Source organism: Anolis carolinensis, chromosome 1, assembly GCF_035594765.1.
Source record: "Anolis carolinensis isolate JA03-04 chromosome 1, rAnoCar3.1.pri, whole genome shotgun sequence".
Taxonomy (NCBI): Eukaryota; Metazoa; Chordata; class Lepidosauria; order Squamata; family Dactyloidae; genus Anolis; species Anolis carolinensis.
In genome coordinates, this window is record NC_085841.1 from 238823711 (window position 1) to 238844246 (window position 20536).

At 42.7% G+C, this 20536-nt stretch overlaps 1 protein-coding gene across 6 annotated transcripts in view; it reads left to right on the forward strand.

Annotated features, from left to right (window-relative positions):
- The window catches only part of stk11ip (serine/threonine kinase 11 interacting protein), a 63179-nt gene that overhangs the window by 11266 nt on the left and 31377 nt on the right, over positions 1–20536 (forward strand). The window contains exon 1 of one of the 6 annotated variants that reach the window (XM_062967227.1): positions 19760–19890. The exons of 1 other annotated variant lie outside the window; for it this stretch is intronic. In XM_062967227.1, coding sequence (XP_062823297.1) covers positions 19879–19890 — 12 coding nt within the window. In that variant the 5' untranslated portion in view covers positions 19760–19878. 4 more of the 6 variants (XM_062967233.1, XM_062967229.1, XM_062967230.1 and 1 more) reach the window with 4 other exon arrangements.

A 20536-nucleotide genomic window follows, 5' to 3' on the forward strand; every position in this document is an offset into this window, starting at 1 on the left:
GGAAGCGACTGAATGAATAAACAACATGGCTGTGCAGAAGGGCCCTGAGTCTCAATAGGAGCTCAAAACAAGTTTATCCTCTCCTGCCAGGATTCCATAACATTGAGGCATGGTAGTTAAAGTGTTGTCAAGCTACATGAATTCAATAGCGTAGAATAGACACACTCTTTGTGGCTGTATGGATGTCTATGCAGATTTATGCTTGCCTCAGTCGCTGTTGATTGATGGTGACCCCCCTACATTTCATAGGGTTTTCTTGGGCAAGGAAACCCTATGAAATTTTAAGCAGGAGATTTTCAGCAAGACTGTTTTTATCAGCTTCAATTGAGCACGCCCCCTCTCCCAATTAAAATGTATGAGATAATAATGACAACTTAACCTGACAGAATTATGGACAAGATTACACAGGGCTTTAAATACATAGAAGCGTGATGCAGATGTTTAAATATTATTTCATGTCTAAAATGTGTGTCGCCTTTATTGCTTTGGGTGCATCGGAAGATAAACCAAAATGAAATGTATAAATCAGTTTGCCATTTGTAGAGATTTGTTGTGTAGGAGATCAAGGCCCAAGTCTTTGCTTCCAGGCATGAAAGTCATTGTCTATCATACAGGCCTAACTCATTGACTTATTTTTTTTTTGTTATTTCTCCAACAAAAATTAATAAACATATAATACCATTTTATCTATATATTTATCCTATGTACATATGTGAATTCTACAGCTGGCTCTTATGTAAACCTGCCAGGCTGAAAATACTATAAAAGGGGTGCCTTTGTATTATTTATGCATTACTATTATACTGAGAGAGGTTGTTTCTCTGTAAGTATCAGATGAGGCAGATCTAGTCTTAATGTCTGGATGTTATAATTTGCTTTGCTTTGTTCATTTAAAGTCATTGCATTAGGGACTCCAAAATTAGTTTTAACGAGTGGGGGCTCAACATTGGTAGGCCGCTTGTCATTTGCTTACTTTCAGGTACATTTTCACAAAACAATGAAAACACCGAATCCATTGTACTGAAACAACAATAACCAACTGAAGCAGGCAATAATCAGAGTACCATGAAATCACTGGCAAAATAATAGATGAAATATTACAACATCAAATAAAGACAAAGGGTAAAATATGTCAATAATATATGTAAATGCAAATATGCTTATCAGGTCTTCTAACACACCTACCTTTTCCCTATTACACCATTTTAAAAGCAAAATCTGTGGAGATATATTTAAATGTAGCAGGATCACATTTATAATGCTCTTGAAAGATAATGCAGAACATAGATATCTACCAAGCTTGAGGTGCAGAGAATCTCTTGGTTGAAAATATGGATACAGGAGGATATAGTGAGGTAGTCACATTTATCCATTGTAATAAATTGTTTAGGGTAGCGAGAGAGAAAAAGATTGTAAAGAGTTCCAAAAGGATCTGTTTAAACTGGGAGGGTGGACTTTAAAATTATAAATGAAAATTGCATGAAAACAAAGGTTAAACTATGCATACAAATTCCAATTTCACCCATACACGGATGGGTGTGAGAACCAATATGGAGTAGTGTTTTGGGTGTTAGACTTGGGCCCCAGAGATCAGGGTTTAAATCCCAGCTTGACCATGGAAACCCACTGGTAGGTCTTAAATAAGTCACATTCTTGTAGGCTCAAGAAGAAGGCAATGGCAAAACCCTCTCTAGTCCAAAGAAATCCCTAGATAAGTTCACCTTACAGTTGCCATAAATTGAAAATAACTTGAAGGCACACAACAACAAAATGTCATCTGGCAGCAAGTGACCAAGGAATATGGGGATCAGTGTTGATATCTCTATGAAAATGTCAACCCAACAAAAGGCGAATTCCTATGTGGGCATAATTAGAAAAGGATCCAGAAATTACACTGCCAGTATCATAGTGTCTTTACACAAATCAGTGGTGTGGCCACATCTGGTGATGGCACTTATAAAGGATGATGTAGATATTAGTTGGGTTGCTGTGAGTTTTCCGGGCTGTTCTGACCATGTTCTAGAAGCTTTCTCTCCTGGCGTTTCACCCACGTCTATGGCAGGCATCCTCAGAGATTATGAAGTCTGCTGGAAACTAGGCAAGTGGGGTTTATATATCTGTGGAAAGTTCAGGTTGAGAGAAAGAACTTTTGTCTGTTTGAGGCAGATGTGAATGCTGTAATTAATTACCCTGATTAGCATTTTAATGGCCTGGCAGCTTCAAAGTCTGGATTCTTCCTGTCTGGCAGCCTGCGGGAATCCTTTATTGGGAGGTGTTAGCTGGCCCTGATTGTTTTATGTCTGGCTACCAGTATTAAACTAAAAAATCAGGACAAGAAGTAAAAAAACAACACTAAGAAGACGGGAATTTCAGACATGAAACAACCAGGGCCAGCTAACACCTCCCAATAAAGGATTCCTCCAGGCAGGAAGAATCCAGAATTTGAAGCTGCTAGGCCATTAAATGCTAATCAAGGTAGCCAACTGCAGTATTCACACTTGTCTCAAACAGACAAGAGTTCTTTCTCCCACCCTTGACCTTCCACAGATATATAAACCCCACTTGCCTAGTTCCCAACAGACCTCACAACCTCTGAGGATGCCTGCCATAGATGTGGGTGAAACGCCAGGAGAGAATGCTTCTGGAACATGGCCATACAGCCCAAAATACTCACAGCAACCCAGTAATTCCGGCCAGGGACATAGCCAGAAAAAAAATTTGGGAGGAGGGGGGTTGAAATTTTCTTTTAGCAAATAATGTAGAGTATTTTCATAACTCAAAATAATTTAGAAATCAGGTTCCATTGATAAACTTCAGTGGATACTCAAGACAGTTAAACTTCAGTGGACACTCATGGGGATTTGGTTAACCAGTTAAAATTCATAAGTAAACCAGGTTTTTTTAAAACCTGAAATTTGGGGGGGGGGGGGTGAACCCCTACACCGCCCCTTGGCTACAGCCCTGATTCCGGCCATGAATGCCTTCGACAACACATAGATACTATTTATTTAATTAATTACCGGTATTTATTGTATTGCATTCATATCCCATCTTTTTCTCAAAATGAGATCCAAGGTAGCATAAATGGGAAATGTTCCTTAAAACAACAATCAAAATGGCCAAAGGGGTGGAGCAACTCCCCTTTGAAAACTGATTGTAATGATTGAGGTTATTTAGCTTAGGAAAAAGGTCAAGGAAGAAAAGTCACAATGGAGATACATTTGTACATAACTTTGCATCTCTTACAATCCTAGGACCCACAGTCAACCATTGAAACAGAATAGTTGGAGATCCAGGACAGATAACAGTATGTATGCAGAGATTAGTTAAACCGGGGTGTGTGTTACTGAAACAGAATGTCGTGGTGGTTGCCAACTTGGATGGCTTTAAAGGGAGTCTGAATAAATTCATTGAGGATTGCCATATCAATGGCTACTAGTCAAGATGGCTATATATCACCTCCAGTATCAGAGACAGTATGGCTCTCTCTATGGAGGGTGCAATTACATTCCCATCCTGCTAAAAGACTTCCATAGACAAGCGACTGGCCATAATATTGAACAGAATATTGGACTAGATATTTTCCCAGTCTAATCCAGCATGGCTCTTCTTGAGATCTCAGATCAGTTCCTAAGTTAAAGAAGAATGGAAATTTCCAGAAGGCTCTAAAAGTACTGCTAACAGAAATTAAAAATTTGACAATGTGGCTTGTGCAGAAAAAAATGCTTTAGGGATTGCTTTGGTAATGATAAAGGCAATGTAATCAGCAAAAGATGGCTTCACTCTTCTTTCTGGGAAAAGTCACATACTCCTAACCAAAAACAAAACGTGCAAGCCACACAGAAAAAGGAAGAAAAAAGCCACCCATTTACAGTAGAGTCTCACTTATCCAAGCCTCGCTTATCCAAGCCTCTGGATAATCCAAGCCATTTTTGTAGTCAATGTTTTCAATATATCATGATATTTTGGTGCTAAATTCGTGAATACAGTAATTACAACATAACATTACTGCGTATTGAACTACTTTTTTTGTCAAATTTGTTGTATAACATGAAGTTTTGGTGCTTAATTTGTAAAATCATAACCTAATTTGATGTTTAATAGGCTTTTCTTCAATCCCTCCTTATTATCCAAGATATTCGCTTATCCAAGCTTCTGCCGGCCTGTTTAGCTTGGATAAGTGAGACTCTACTGTATTTGATTCCTTGTAAATACTAATCCTCTGTGGTCTAAACAATTTCTCAACCAGGCTTCCCTGGAACCCTCGGGTTCCACAAGAGGTCACTAGAGTTTTCATGAGTGGATTTTTGTTAAAGCTATATATAACTGTTACTTTTTACGCAGATGTTTCCTGAGAACTTAAAATTATTTCAAGGATTCTTCAAGGGTTGATAGGTTAAGGAAGGCTGCTTTGTACCAAAGCAGCTTTTTCGGAAGACCTTTAGGTTTTTCCTTGATGGTGCTATTAGGATTTTTTTTCCAGTTCCAAAATGATTCTGTATTGCTTTCTCAACCTATCACTATGAATACAGAATCAAAACTGAATTAGAAATGTTAGAGACTAAGGATGGATCAACACTGTAGAATTAATGCAGTTTGGTACCACTGAAACTGGCATGGTTCAATGCTACGAATCATGGAAATTGTACTTTTACAAGGTCTTTATCCTTCTCTACCAAATACTGTTGTTGCCTTGCCAAACTACAACTATCATGTTTCCATAGCACTCAGCCATGGCAATTAAAGTGGTGTCAGACTGCATTGGTTCTAGAGTGCACTTGCACCACTTCTTTTATTTATTGATAAGTAACGCAATTTTCTTTTACCTGTATTATGTACAATCACGTTACTTAGAGGGTGGTACTGGAGGATGGTGGACTCTTCTGCAGTGGATATTTCTGAGCAGAGGGTGAATTCTCATGCTCCATTAACATTTTACTATGGATTCCTGAGCTAGCATAGGCTGGACCAGATGACCCCTAAGACTCCTTCTAACTCTGATTTTATGACTCTGATCTGAACCATCAGTGTACCAAACTCCTAGTCATTCAAGGATTACTCTGAGTCACCATGCTGTAGTAGGTGTCTTTATCCAGATTTTTTTCAACAACACAAAGTAAATCACTGCTGCAATCTCCTTTGCTCCATGAAGCAAACTCACTCTTGGCTCAATGAGACAACTAAAGAACATAGATGCTTCAATGATCCTTGAGAGCAGAAACAACCTGCTTGTACTGTGATTCGAAATCCCTAGTCAGGCCATCATAACATCTATTACATCCTCTGAGGCCACAATCAAGGAGGAGAGAAGATTATTTCTTCCATCAATTATATTTACAAAGCCCAGCAAAAGAAATTCTTGGTGTCTTAGTTTTTGGGGCCTGTTCCTGGGGTTATTTGGGGCACTGGTCCAGAAAATTGCATTGGATAGACCACATCAGCTCTAGTTTTGAAATAAAATCATCATGATTTTCCATAGGCAAGCAGGTGGTCTGTATTTCAAAAACTATGGCTGTTCAAATATACCCAGAAAGAGATCAAACATTTGAGGCACCAAAATGCATGTTAGCCAGTGTTATCCTTCATTATTAAGACAATTCAAAGTTCGGTGTGTACTTAGAAGTTCCTTGCAAGTTCTCATGGTAATTACTCCCAAGGAATTGTGTGTAGGCTAGGCTGCATGTTGTCTTTATTATTACTGGGGTCGGGGGGCTCAGCTGCAACAGCTTACTCTATTAATGTTCGACCATTTAGTACAGGGCTTCTTAAACTTTTTCCACCTGAATTTTTTTCTCTAACCCTGGGTACATAAGTCTATTAAATAGGTATAAAAACCAAACATATATTGATAAATCAGCATTTACAAGACTCACTAAACAGCCTGGAGAACAGCTGAAACATTTTCTGCTGAGTCCACTGCATGTTGTTGCTAACAGATTAGTGTAAATTGGCAGAGTCCAGAAGACTTTTTACCATTGCCAATGTTGAGCTAAGGGGACCCCATTTGAGATCAGGACTCACGGTTTTAAAAGCAGTGATTTTAGTATACCAATGACTGATCACGACAGAGACAAACTGTGTAAGAAACTTGCTGGATCGATTCTGTCTGATCTTGTGCTTGAGCATTCCCGGCCTGCCTGTTCTAGGAACTGTATAAATGTACAACATACAGAGCTGGCCATATCATTAAATTACAGGGCCCCTTGTTATCCACTGAGGTTGGGTCCCAGAACTCTCTGTGGATACCAAAATCCATGGATGCTCAAGTCCCATTATAAACAATGATGCAGTAAAATGATGCCCTTAAATAACATGGCAGAATCAAGGTTTGCTTTGTGGATTCTTTTGGGGGGGGGAGGGGGGGGGAATTTTCAAGCTGTGGATGATGGGATCTGTGATCACAGAATCTATGGATAAAGAGGGCCATCTGTACAGTCAAGCAACAACTGGAGGGAACAGATACTGCATGTCAAGAAAGGGGATCAAAGTTTTACCCCGTTTGTTGTAATTTTATTTTTACTGCCTGTGGGATTTTCTGCCTCAAATGTCATAACAACTTGACTGGCCTTAGATACTGTGTGCTGTGAATTGGAGGAGGTGGGGATTTGCTGTGCTGCCTTGGGGTGGCAAAATATCGTAGGCTGGCTTTGACAGCGTGTTGATAGCTAATCTTGTGGATTGAATCAACCACACATCAAAAGGAATCCTTGTGCTATATGGGATACAAAGAGCAGTTTTGCCTGCTCCAAAATTAGATTCGATCAAATTACCTTCAGCTATTTTCTCAAAAATGTTTTAACATGAATGACAGAAGCAACTGTTGGCTCTATAATAAGTCATCCATAAGGGGAGGCTTTGACATGAAGAATTAGACTTCCTCTGCTAGGAGGGGAAAGCAGAATTGTTCACTCTGTGTAAATGAGAAAGCGTACATATTTGTTAAAGGTTCTGATATTTCCCTCCCTCACTATTTATTGGTTTATGATCTTTTTCTCTTTTCTGTGTCTTTTTCCTAAGCTTGTAAAATGGCTTCCCTATGTGATTTCCCTATGTGGAATAACTGTGAATTTCCTCTTTTGTGTAGGCATCAATATCAATTTGATTGGTCACAGCTACAATATCCAAGACACTGATTGTTTTTATCTTTGTGTTAATTGGTTTTTATTTGTTTTATTTGTTCACTGCCTGGATTGTATTCAATAGTGAATTACTCCCAAGTAAACATTCATACCCTTGTTATCGACCGCGTTTTAGGGGATCGGGCCCCTTAAGGAGAGAGCCGATCCGGTCCTGAGGGAACGGACCTTGGCGAAGCCAAAAAGAGAATATAAGCCGCAATACAACCTGAAGCCTGAAATGAAGAAGGTCCGCCAAGTTGAAGGAAAATCCGCCAAGGAGTTTTTATTGAGCAATTCAGCTGAAAAGGACGCTAATAGTGATCATTCAATCTACTAGCGTAACATATGTTTCAAATAAAGCCATATTTATACAATGTTTCGGTCTGACAGCCCTTTGAATCTCCCGCCCCGCTTCCCTGCCCATCTGATCGCGGATAGGCTGAGAGGTTGAACGAGGCGGGCTTTCGTTTCCCGCCTTGCTCTGCTGGCCCAATGGGGAGCCGCTTTTTGTCCCCTCTCGGGCCAATCAGAGAGGAGGAGGCGGGAGCTATTGAGACAATGGGGTGACCGGACAGGAAATATCTGATTAATTCTGGCCCAGCCGATTTCTAAAGGAATTAATGACACCCATCAAGGATGTCCGGGGTCCTGTCACGTTCACAGATTTTAGATATGTCTTTGGGGTGTCAGACGGGAAGTGGTGATGGGTGGTGATGAGCCATCATTGACGGCCCCACAGGGTGCCTTCCTGCGGCGTCCTGGCCTGAGATGTGACAATGTTTGCCTTGGGGGCGAGTCACTTTTAGGAGTTTGGTGACTCGCCCTATATTGTCCATGCGATCGGAATGAGATGGGATTAAACTGTGGCAGATTATCCTTTTGTTTTTGGGAAGGGAGGTCTGAGTCATGGGGCTAGAGTTCAGGTTGGGGTCATAATATTTCCCATTTGATTTCATGATCTGACAATTATATGGGATAAAATGAAAATTAAAAATAAAGTTGGAATATAAACCCAGCTGGGAAAAACACATATTTTCCGGGGATCCCAAAGAGTATAAATACATATTAGCCGATAGGTAGATTTCAAGGAAATAAAGGAGAATCCATAAAGGTAGGTGACATTGCATAAAGGGGAATCATGAATGATATAAACAATAGAAAACATTTGATAAAAACGAAGTTTACAACATCTGGGGAACCCAATATAGAAGTGGAGTCCTAACAGTATGATTTCACAATTCATGAAGTTGTTATCTCTTGCCTCAGAGTGCAGGGATAATCCACAGTAACTCCAGTAAAAAGTCCCAATCACCTTCTACTATAAATATATGGAATATAGAACATAAAGTCTTGATTTTTGAACTATCTTTTACAAAGTCCTGGAGGGGAGGTCACCTCGATCACATTTTCCCCCCTTCGGGGCTTGGAAATGGCTATGAACATTTCCCAAAGCCCCGACATTTCACTGCATGCAGGGCCTCTGCCTTGGTAGATCAGATTGTGCCTTTTTGTTGGAGGGCAGGAGCTTGAAGAGGTGAAAGCTGAGGTTCAGTCAGTGGTGGGTGATCCCATGGTGTTGAAACAGATGTCCCTTGGTCTGGAGTCATGGGAAATGGAGCATGAAGGTGGAGGTGGTGAGGGCTGGGGATGATGGAGGCTGTGATGCAGTACTCCCATTTGGCTGCCTTTTCTTGGCTGCAGCTTGGGCCCCCCTTTGTAGTTGGCAGCTGGGGGCAACTGGGCACAGCTTCTGCGCCTCACAGCACGGCGCCTCCTGGTGACTGCAGGCAGGTCCAGCACTCCAACAGAGGAGACGGAAAGGAGAGAGTGCCTAGGGAAACTAAGGACAGATTATAAGCCCCCCTCCCTCCCGTGGTGGGGTTAGTCAGGGAAGTCACTCATACCTTGTGAGGGCTCCAGCAGTCCTGGGGTCCTTCTTTGGCACAGCTCTGGTGAAAGTGGAACATCCTTCCCTCATGGTGGTCACTGGTAGAATCCTGTTCATTTCTTCTGGGACATCTTCTGCCATGGCGGCCAATTCTGTCCCCTGGTGATGTCATGAGGGCCTCCTTGGCAGCGTCAAAGGCAGACCTGCACTCAGTAGCCCTTTGCCAGGGCAGAACCAGGCCAGCTGGAGGGCACCATACGGTGGTCTGGCCATAAAAGCCTGCCATGTGCAAGAATCCTTTCAGCAGTGTCTTAGTCTCTAGCCCCTGAGCCAGGCAGATGGGGCTGCTTCCCCCGTGGGGGTCTCAGATCAGCCACAGGTGGGGCTGTCTCTTCTGGGTGACTGGGGGTCCGGGCTTACCCTCACAGGACCATCTCCAATGGCCTCTGAGTTCTAGCTGCTGCATGAAATCCACAGCGCACTCCGAGAGCCCCTACCCAGGTCTTAGAACTGTTCATGGTGGCAGGTATGGATTATGGGTCTTGCAGTCTGGTCTGATGTCCTCAGTCAGGTGGTTGGGTCCGGTCCTCTGGATCTCTTCAGCTGTGCCTGGAAGGTCCCCTGGACTCTGTACTGACCCCCCTCATAATTAAAGGCAGTTAGAGGGATTTTTTAAAACATTCACACGCATGCACTCAGGGAAAGGGAGGGAGAAGGACCCGAAAGGAAGAAAGGAGATTGTTGGGGAACTGTGGAGAGTGAAAGAGTGCCTTCACTATAAAAGTAAACCAGGATTTTGACTGAATGTTTATAAGGAGAAATGGGGATGCTGGGAAGGAAGGGGGGGGGGGGAGCTTTGAAAAAGGAGAATGTTGAAGTGCATTTCGGCCTAGGAAAACATGAAGTGGAAGAGAGAGAGAGAGAGAGAGAGAAAAAAAACTCACATATAGAAAAATACATCAATTCTTCCATCCCCCCCTTTTCTCTCTAAGATAAGGGAGGCTTGAGGAGAGAGAGACAAGAAAAAGTTAAAACCACAGAAGCAGCAGGTTTTCTCTGGGGGGGGGGGGTCTCACAAAATATTAGGGCTTGAACCTTTGAAAATAGGGAGGTGAGATGGCACAGAAGAAAAGGGAGAGAGAGAGAGCATAGCACTAAGCTAGTCCATTCCAGCCCTCCTTCCCAGAAAACTATATATCACTGGTGGCTTTTAAGGCAAAGGGATGAGTAGAGAAGAGTTTACAGCCCACACATTACATAAACACACAAAATTTAACCAACACTTTTCTGGGAGTCCCCCTCCCCCACCCAAATCCTTTGCCATGCTTCCCAGATGGGAGAGAAAGAAAAGGGGAAGTTAAGAAACAGAAGCGGCTAAAGGAATGCCCCCCTCCCCCCTTTTGTAAGGACCAAAGGAAATATAAGACAACACTGAGGTAAAATCTTAGGGATAGTGTCTAGAAAATGGGAACAAAGGGAAATAAGGGATTTTAAAAGGTGAGAAGAGAGGAAGGAGAGGAGAAATGGATTTGAGATTTGAGGGAGAGAGAGAGATTTTCACTCAGGCCGGGGAAGAGAGAGAGAGAAAAGAAAAAAAGGGTACAATTTGAGGGTAGGCAAGGCAGAATATCAAGTTGGAGAAGATTTGATTTGAAAGAAGGAAGCAATCCTTGGAGAACTATAGATCTTGGTGGCAGGCTTCAGGACTGAATCTTCTCCCCCCTTTGCCCCTCCAAAAACAGGAAGAGGAAAAAAGTGTCCTCTTTGCACAATCTCCCCGCGGCCCCTCCTTCTCCTCTCTCTCCAAGAGAGGAATGAGCGCAGAGAGAGAGAGAGAGAGAGAGAGAGAGAGAGAGAGAGAGAGAGAGAGAGCCTGGTGGGGGCAAGAGAAGGAGGGGGATGGTGGGGCGATTCTTCCCATCTGAGGAAAACTCAGAATGTGGCAGGAGTTGAGTGGCAGGGGCAGATACAATTTGGGGGGGGGGGGCATCAGGCTTCAAAGGAACGGCTGGGATGGGGGCTGAGAGAGTGTGAACAGTGTTTTGGATCAGGTGTGTTTCGGGGTGAGAGGGGAGGGGGCTGGGAGCCCTCCTTCACGTTAGACTGGGCTGAACTCTCTGGAGGGGAATTTCTTGGGGGGGGGGGGATCCCTGAAGTAAGGGTTCCCTTGGAAGGCCAATTTGGGAGTCCTGGATCAGTGTAGGACTCAGGGTGAGGAGAAAAGGTGGGGATGGGGATTGGAGGAGGGGGCTGATGGGGTGGGGAGAAGGCAAGCAAATGTGTCCAGAAAATCCTCTGGAGGAGGGGGTAAGGGGAAAAGGGTCTAGGGGGGAATCTTTGGGGGGCTGTTTTTGGAGCCCAAATCTCTGCATGGGAAGACGTGGGCCCCCCTCCCCCCCTCCGATTCTCTCCCTGGCTTAGGGCCATGAACATTGCAGCATAAGCAAGTTGGGACCACTTGCCCTCCCCCTGGCGAGTCACCTTAGGTCAACACTCCGAATTCGGCGACTCGAGCAAAAGGGGGGGGCAAGCTGTTCCCCCTTCAAGGGCCACAAGGGGCCACTTATGTGCTCTGAGTTAGCCCAACCTGGCCTGCACCATGTTTTTCGATGCAAAGCCCACCCCAATTGGCCAGGATCTTTCCCAATGGAGAATCCCTGGGGATGTCTGCTGGGGTGGGACACCCTAGACGTGCTTGAACAAACACCCATCCTTGGCTCAGCCCCTGCCCAGTACCTGACAGTTAATGGAGTAACGACTCACCCACCGGCTGGATGCAACTCGTCCTTTCAAGAGTTCTCCCTACACCAAGGCTGAATGGCTGGCGTTCGTGGGATCCGCAGGTGCCCCGGGAACACAATCGTTCCCCTACCCCACGATCCTAGAACCTGTAATCTTACAAGCCAGACTGTTCTCACACACCACCGGGCGCCAGATGTTCCCGCGTTTCACCAGGAATTTGTTACCGAGCCCTGATCCGAAGTGCAATACCTCCAGAACTCCGCCCACCTGGGTCTTAACAACGGGGCCGGTTCCCTTTTATTTTTTTACAGGGCGTCCCCTGTTTCACGTTGGCGCCTTTCCTTCGAGGAGCTAAAAATCTGCTTCCTCCTATCTGGCTCCTTTGTTCAGTACCCTGAATCAGATCTAGAGAGAGAAAGGGACTGCCAGAGAAATTTGGATGTGAAATGAGGTCAAATTGTTGGTCGGAGGGCCCTCCTTGCAGCCGTTTCTCTCCCCAACCTGTCCCAGAATATCTGGACCAAGGTCGCCGCTTGGAATTTTAGCCTAAAAAAAATTGGTTTTTGGAACTTCCAAGCAAGTCCCTTCGTGGTAAAGCCAAATTATGTTATCGACCGCGTTTTAGGGGATCGGGCCCCTTAAGGAGAGAGCCGATCCGGTCCTGAGGGAACGGACCTTGGCGAAGCCAAAAGGAGAATATAAGCCGCAATACAACCTGAAGCCTGAAATGAAGAAGGTCCGCCAAGTTGAAGGAAAATCCGCCAAGGAGTTTTTATTGAGCAATTCAGCTGAAAAGGACGCTAATAGTGATCATTCAATCTACTAGCGTAACATATGTTTCAAATAAAGCCATATTTATACAATGTTTCGGTCTGACAGCCCTTTGAATCTCCCGCCCCGCTTCCCTGCCCATCTGATCGCGGATAGGCTGAGAGGTTGAACGAGGCGGGCTTTCGTTTCCCGCCTTGCTCTGCTGGCCCAATGGGGAGCCGCTTTTTGTCCCCTCTCGGGCCAATCAGAGAGGAGGAGGCGGGAGCTATTGAGACAATGGGGTGACCGGACAGGAAATATCTGATTAATTCTGGCCCAGCCGATTTCTAAAGGAATTAATGACACCCATCAAGGATGTCCGGGGTCCTGTCACGTTCACAGATTTTAGATATGTCTTTGGGGTGTCAGACGGGAAGTGGTGATGGGTGGTGATGAGCCATCATTGACGGCCCCACAGGGTGCCTTCCTGCGGCGTCCTGGCCTGAGATGTGACAATGTTTGCCTTGGGGGCGAGTCACTTTTAGGAGTTTGGTGACTCGCCCTATATTGTCCATGCGATCGGAATGAGATGGGATTAAACTGTGGCAGATTATCCTTTTGTTTTTGGGAAGGGAGGTCTGAGTCATGGGGCTAGAGTTCAGGTTGGGGTCATAATATTTCCCATTTGATTTCATGATCTGACAATTATATGGGATAAAATGAAAATTAAAAATAAAGTTGGAATATAAACCCAGCTGGGAAAAACACATATTTTCCGGGGATCCCAAAGAGTATAAATACATATTAGCCGATAGGTAGATTTCAAGGAAATAAAGGAGAATCCATAAAGGTAGGTGACATTGCATAAAGGGGAATCATGAATGATATAAACAATAGAAAACATTTGATAAAAACGAAGTTTACAACATCTGGGGAACCCAATATAGAAGTGGAGTCCTAACAGTATGATTTCACAATTCATGAAGTTGTTATCTCTTGCCTCAGAGTGCAGGGATAATCCACAGTAACTCCAGTAAAAAGTCCCAATCACCTTCTACTATAAATATATGGAATATAGAACATAAAGTCTTGATTTTTGAACTATCTTTTACAAAGTCCTGGAGGGGAGGTCACCTCGATCACACCCTGTCATAGACCATAAATTCATGGCAGCTAAATTACTGAGTTAGTTTTTGAAAAATTATTACCCCCAGTTATTGGATTACTGCTGGTACAAATGAAGATTGCACACTTCAACAAAGATGTAGGCAGAAAACGTTAGTAGTGAATTTAAATGAAAAGCCCACAAGGAAGACAGATCGGTTCTAGAAGGACAAAGAAAGACTGCATGAATAAAGATGAAATAATAAAAATAAAAGCAAAAGGACTGAAGAAGTAACTTGCTAGTATATAACTCTTAGCAAAGATCTGTCATGACCTCAAAGGAAGCTTAATTCTTTGCAAACAGATGTGAAGTGTGATAACCCTCACTCTCCTATTGATTAGCATAGCCAGTAGCCCTGTGGATAAGGAATTCAGGAATCCCATATAAACCCATAACAAACATTTGAGTAATGTTAATAACCTCCATGTGACTGGAGGACTCATTCGAACACAGAATGGTTTTATTTATGTATGTATTGAGTTTGAGGACACGTGTATACAAGGGATCAATAGAAAACTCAGATTTCTACAAAGGATTATTGAACTGAACCAGTATGACTTCTCAGCAGAAACTGAACAGTAAATAAATTTAAACTTTTTTTTGTAAAACTTTACTGATAGCTGACCAAAGATTTTAGGAAATCATAAAGTACGGGACTATCCCTTTAAAAAAAATTCTCACCAGATTTTTGTCAAAACAGGATAGTAGAGGATGATTATGATGAGGAATGAGATGGGAGAAATTATTTCTTACCCACTTTCCCCCATGGATAGAGGCAATTAATACTAACAAATAACACATTACATCACATAAAATAATAATAATAATAATAATAATAATAATAATAATAATAATAATAATAATTTATTACACGCCTCTCATTGCAGCTTGAGGCAAGGTACAACGTGATAAATCAAAACACTATTACAATACATATTAGAAATATATACAGGTAAAATACATATTAAAATTACTAATAAAACACACGTTAAAATTCACAAGTTAAAATTGACAGGATCAGTTTTTAGCATCAATTAAAATAACATATAAAACCAATACATATTAAAATCCATCAATACATTATTAAAAAACATTATTTAAAAATAATCTGGATAGGCCAGTCAGAAAAGACTGGTCTTTACTGTTGATTAAGGCTAAATCTACAGGGTCATATATTGTAGTCTGAATCTGCATTATATGTTCAGTGTAGGCCCATATAATGCAGTTTAACTGCATTGAACTGCTTTATATGAGTCTTCAGGGCCATATAATGCAGTTTGATCTGCAATAAATGGTCAGTGTAGATGGGGCCTCAGATAGCATATCAAATATCTTCTGGCAGGGTTAGTCCTATCTGAAAACAAAGCTGTGACGAAAGCTTGATCACTGTGCAAAAAACATCAGCATTGAGTTTTTCCATTGGCCTCTCTAAATAAAGAACATTTTCCAAAGGGTGAATGCTTTGTATGTAGAAGGTTCCATGTTTATTCTATAGTGTAGTCAGTTGAATCAACTCGGGTTTTATGAAGTATGAAATTGTAAACTGAATAACTAGATCAAGAGGTGCACAGCTGATAAGATCAGGAGATTGTGTGAAAAAGAATTAGTGGAACTGCTTTCAGATGCCGATCATAGCCTTGTCTTGAGAAGGCATGGTAAGTCCCTCTCATACTGACTTTGCTAAATACACAGGGATTTGAGGACTTGTTAGTCCTGTTGAGGAGTCACTTTAAGTGATTGTTGTTGCTATCTTTAGTAATACCCTGCTTTCTCCCAAAAATGAGACTTATAAAATTTAAAGTGACACATACTATCTGCTAGTGCTGCTCTGTATCCTTCATCTAAATGTATATATAAGAAATTTTACAATAGTATTCAACGTCAAATATTTGAGAAGCCACAATAGTTCTATTCTGTTGAATTAGTGAATACGACACATGATTCATGCAGAGGTGACTGAAGGATTCTCTGCACAAGCTCAGAGGAACACAGGGATCCCTGGCCCCATCTATACTGCCATATAATGCAGTTTGAAATTGCATTATATGGTCAGTGTAGGCTCAAATAGTGCAGTTCAACGTAGTTCAGATTGATGGGGCCTCTGTCATTAGAACTCAACTCAATTAACTTCTTGATGAGAGAGGCTTACTTGAATTCTGAGCCTCTGTACCAGGAGAGAGAGAGGATTAGATTACTTAAAGGAAAGAAACCCGTTTTTCAATATTATAACTGTTTTTAATATATTTGGGTGGGGTACTGAATTTGAAAAACACAATAAATATGTACCACACCGACAGTTGTTTCAAAAATTTGATATTTTTTATCAATTCAGTTGCTACTCAGTTTTGATTAACTGCAAATGCTGATATTCCAGTGTGACATCCTCAGACTGGCGTTTTAAAGCGGACAGCCCCATTTTCTTGGCATCTTCTGTCTCCTGCAGAATTCTTGGAAATGTAGTTTGGAAAGGCAAGCTGAGAATTCTAAAGGCCCCACTTTAAACTACATTTCCCAGAATTCTGCAGGAGGCAGAGGATGCCAAGATGCAACACACCAAAATGAAATACAGCAGTGCTCTTCCTCCTACATGAAGTGTCCCAAGCTCTCCGCTACCTCCAGACCTCTGCTTTTCTCCTCTACCCTCCTAACCATTAACTATATTTCATTTCATTTTATTCATGTAAACCTATTAAATATGTTCTATTTTACTTCAGTGACAGGAAACACTAGCCTCTGCTTGACCTAGGTTAAGAGGCAAACTATCCAGCTATTGTACCACGCTGGGGAACAGCCCTAGGTGTGGGCTCAGAAACAAAGGTGATTTTGGCCATTTCAACATTTTTTACCTGGCTAGCCTGGGAAAAGACATTTACACAATCTCATCATCTCCATGTCCAGAAATCCAAAGACAAGACTAAGATTAGCAGCTACCATATTTGTATCTATTCCTTTCTGTATAACTTTTATCCTTTTCTATAATGTATCTATTTCCCAAGTACTGAAATGTATAAATTGTATTTTTATTCTACCTTATTCTTAAAGGCACTAAATGTAAAAAAATTATCTGAATTACCCAACTCAATCCAAGTGTCATCATTCATGAATGCTTCTCAGCCCTAGGCAAAGAATATGACAAAATATATGCAATAGCTCCCAGCAGCTCAACTGCTGCCACCTCAATTGATTTCCCGAAGACCCTCCCTTTGTTTGGCTGGCCAAACCTGTTTGTTTGCTGCCAGAAACAGAGGCCTGGAATGTACCTCTTTGGCTGTTTTATAAAACTCTGCTTTTGTTTAATATAAAACTGGATTAAGAGCCATCAGCATATCTTTATTTTTCCAGGCTGTGCCCTCCCATGAGATCAGCTCTGCAGTCTCCACTATAGATCAATCCTGACATGGGTCCTAGTCAGCCTCTTTTCTGGCCAACCAGAAACAGGGGAGGGACAATTCAAACTGGAACAATGGTAACTTGGTTGCATAAAACTGTTTTGCACAGGACATATTCATTATGCTTTTACTTTCGGGCAGGAGCTCACAGGCATCAATGGTTGGCCAAGAATGCATTAAAAAGCCTCTGTCCTTTGTTGTAGTTTCCTGATGAGTCTTTAATCTGGAACTTTGGTTATTAATTTTTGTTAGCAATGCTTGCCAGGCAGACTGTCATTTTATTAAGGTCTAAATTTCTTATCACTTTTGGATAGTTTCTCATCAATGTGTTTTGAAAGACCAATAGAAGGTGTTAACCATTTTCTCACCATTTACTCCACAAAAAAATCTTACTCATTTTACAAAATTGTACTTGCTCACAAATTTAAAAATAAAATTGTCTAAAGGAAGTTAAAAACCTGCACACAATGGAGCAAACCTGAAGCCCTTTTTGGATTCAAAATGCCAAATTCCTAGAAAACCTCCATACATTTTCCGGGCAGACTTCAAAAGGGGACCTAAACAGAGAAAGATAGTTCATTTTAGGGAGGGGGGGAGTTGAAGGAGGAAAACAATTTTCCCCATGTTCACTGGTTATTTTACCCCGCCCTTTTTCCATATCATAAACCAGGGGTCCCCAAACTTTTTAAACAAGGGGCCATGTCACGATCCTTTGGATCGTTGGAGGGCCGGACTATAGTTGGCCACTGAGCAATAATAATAATTATTATTATTTATAACAACAACAACAACAACAAAGAGGGTTGGCAGAGACCCTTTGGGCCATTGAGTCCAATCCCCTTCTGCCTTTGTGCACCAAAAGCACAAGCAAAGCATCCCTGACAGATGGCCACCCTGCCTCAATGTTAATAATAATAATAATAATAATAATAATAATAATAATAATAATACAGGGTTTTGGAACACAATACTCCTGACCTCACAATCGTGTTAAAAAACAAAGCATGGATTGTCGATGTTGCAATCCCAGGTGACAGAAGGATTGAGGAGAAACAACTGGAAAAGCTGACACGATATGAGGAGTCAAAGATCGAATTACAAAGACTCTGGCACAAGCCAGTCAAGGTGGTCCCAGTGGTAATCGGCTAAAGACCTTGGCCTACACTTAACGCAATCGGCGCTAACAAAATTACCACCTGCCAGCTGCAGAAGGCCACCTTACTGGGATCTGCACACATTATTTGCCGATACATCACACAGTCCAAGACACTTGGGAAGTGTCCGACATATGATCCAATACAACAGCCAGCAGAGTGTCTGCTGTGGACTCATCTTGTTGTGTTTCAAATAATAATAATAATAATAATAATAATAAGGGTTTTAAGAGAAGAGACCCCTTGGGTCATTTAGCCCAACCCCTTCTGCCCTTGTGCTGTGGGGGCCGGATAAATGGCTTCGATGGGCCGCATCCGGCCCCCGGGCCTTAGTTTGGGGACCCCTGTCATAAACGATGGTTGTTTCCACAACGGTGACATGGGTGGGGGAAATAACAGGAAAATGGAGAAATGGTTTAACTCCTTTAACCCCTTTCCACCCCGTAAAATGGACTATCCTTCTCTGTCTAGCGCCCCTTTGTGGCCTTTGCCCGGATAATGGAATAGAGAAGTCAGCCATAGCAGAGCACTTGATGATCCAACCTGGACACAGCATATTATTGGAGAACACAGAAATGCTGGACCACTCTAACAAACACCATGTTACACTACACAGAGAAGCTATTGAAATCCTCAAGCATGTGGACAATTTCAACAAAAAGGAGGAAACCATGAAAATGAACAAAATCTGGCTAACAGTATTTAAAAAAATCCTCTAAAATCTGGACAGTAAATAAAGAACAACACTCAGAAAACAGGGGAATTCCAGACAGGACACAGTCAGGGCCAGCTAACATCTCCCAATAAAGGATTCCCCCAGGCAGGAAGCAGCCAGGCTTCAAAGCTGCAAGGCCATTCATTGCTATCAAGATGGTCAATTGCAACATTTACACCTGCCTCAAACAGACAACAGTTCCTTCTCCACGGATATGTAAACCTCACTTGCCTAGTTTCCAACAGAACTCACAACCTCTGAGGATGTCTGCCATAGATGTGGGCAAGAATGCTACTAGAACATGGCCATACAGCCCGGAAAACTCACAGCAACCCAATGGAACAATATCCATTTTGACAAAAGCTTTGTGCAGACATGGTTGCTTCCTGAAGTGACTCTTGGGGGACACAGAATGAAGCAGGGGGTGCTTCTACACTGTAAAATTAATTGAGTTTGAGACAACTTTAACTGCATTATTATTATTATTATTATTATATGTATTTACACACCCGTTATTTCTCCTGCAGGAGACTCAAAGCGGCTTATGACTGGAATCATGGGAATTGTAGGGTCTTCAGCCTTCTCTGCAGCAAACTACAGTTTCCAAGATACACAGCATTGAGCCAAGGCAGTTTAAAGTGGTCTCAAACTCCATTAATTCTACAATTAGGGCCTCATCACACTTGAGCATCTTTCCACTTCAATCCATTTTAAATGCTGTGACTGCCTCCTGCAGAATTCTGGGGCTTGTAGTTTAGGGAGGCCCAGGGCTACTCTGGATGAGCAGTTTAAAGGCCCCTCCCTAAACTACAAACCCCCAGAATTCTGCAGGAGGCAGTCACAGCATTTAAAGTGGATGCTGGAGTGTGCTGAGGCCCTTAGTCTTATTTCTGGAAGAAGAAAGAGGCCAAAAGGCAAAGTAGACAGAGACAAAATTTCTAGACTGGTTCCCAAACGATGAGCCTTCAGGTACATTTAGTATTTCAATCCCCAGAATTCCTAACCACTGGACAAACTGGCTTGAAGTCCATACAAAAACAGAACGCCGAAGATCTAGGAGGGAAGAGCCCAAAGGGGGCGGTGCTAGCGAAGAAGTGGAAAGGAAGGCGAGGGTGCTTTAAATCCGCCGCGGACACTCTGGCGAATGCTCTCTATGGTAACGCGGAAGTGAGTGAAACCCTTCTCTGTCTCTCTTTCTCTGTTCGGGAAGCTCAACCGGACGCCGCTGGCGCGTGGCTCTCCGGATAAAAAGGAGGGAGAGGCTGCGCTTGCGTTGCCATGGTTACTTCCTCGGGTCACGTGGCGCCTGTTTCCTCTTCCCTGGCATAGAGAGAGAGATCCAGCGGAGGTGAGTCCGGGGCTCCTTCTGGCCGAGTGGAAGTCCCAGAAGGGTCCCAGCATTCCCTGCGGGTGGCGAGGGCAGCTGGGCCACGCATCGTCATGTGAGTCCGAGGGGACACCGCAACAGTGGTTTAGGGAGGAACTGGGTCCAAAAGGCTTGGCCTTCTGGAGGGGGAGGTTGCTCAGGTGCGGGCTGACTTTCTCAGGCAAGAGTTGTGATTGACTAGTCCCCTCGTTTTGTGAACACATTTCAGCTTGGTGAGTGCAGGGCAGT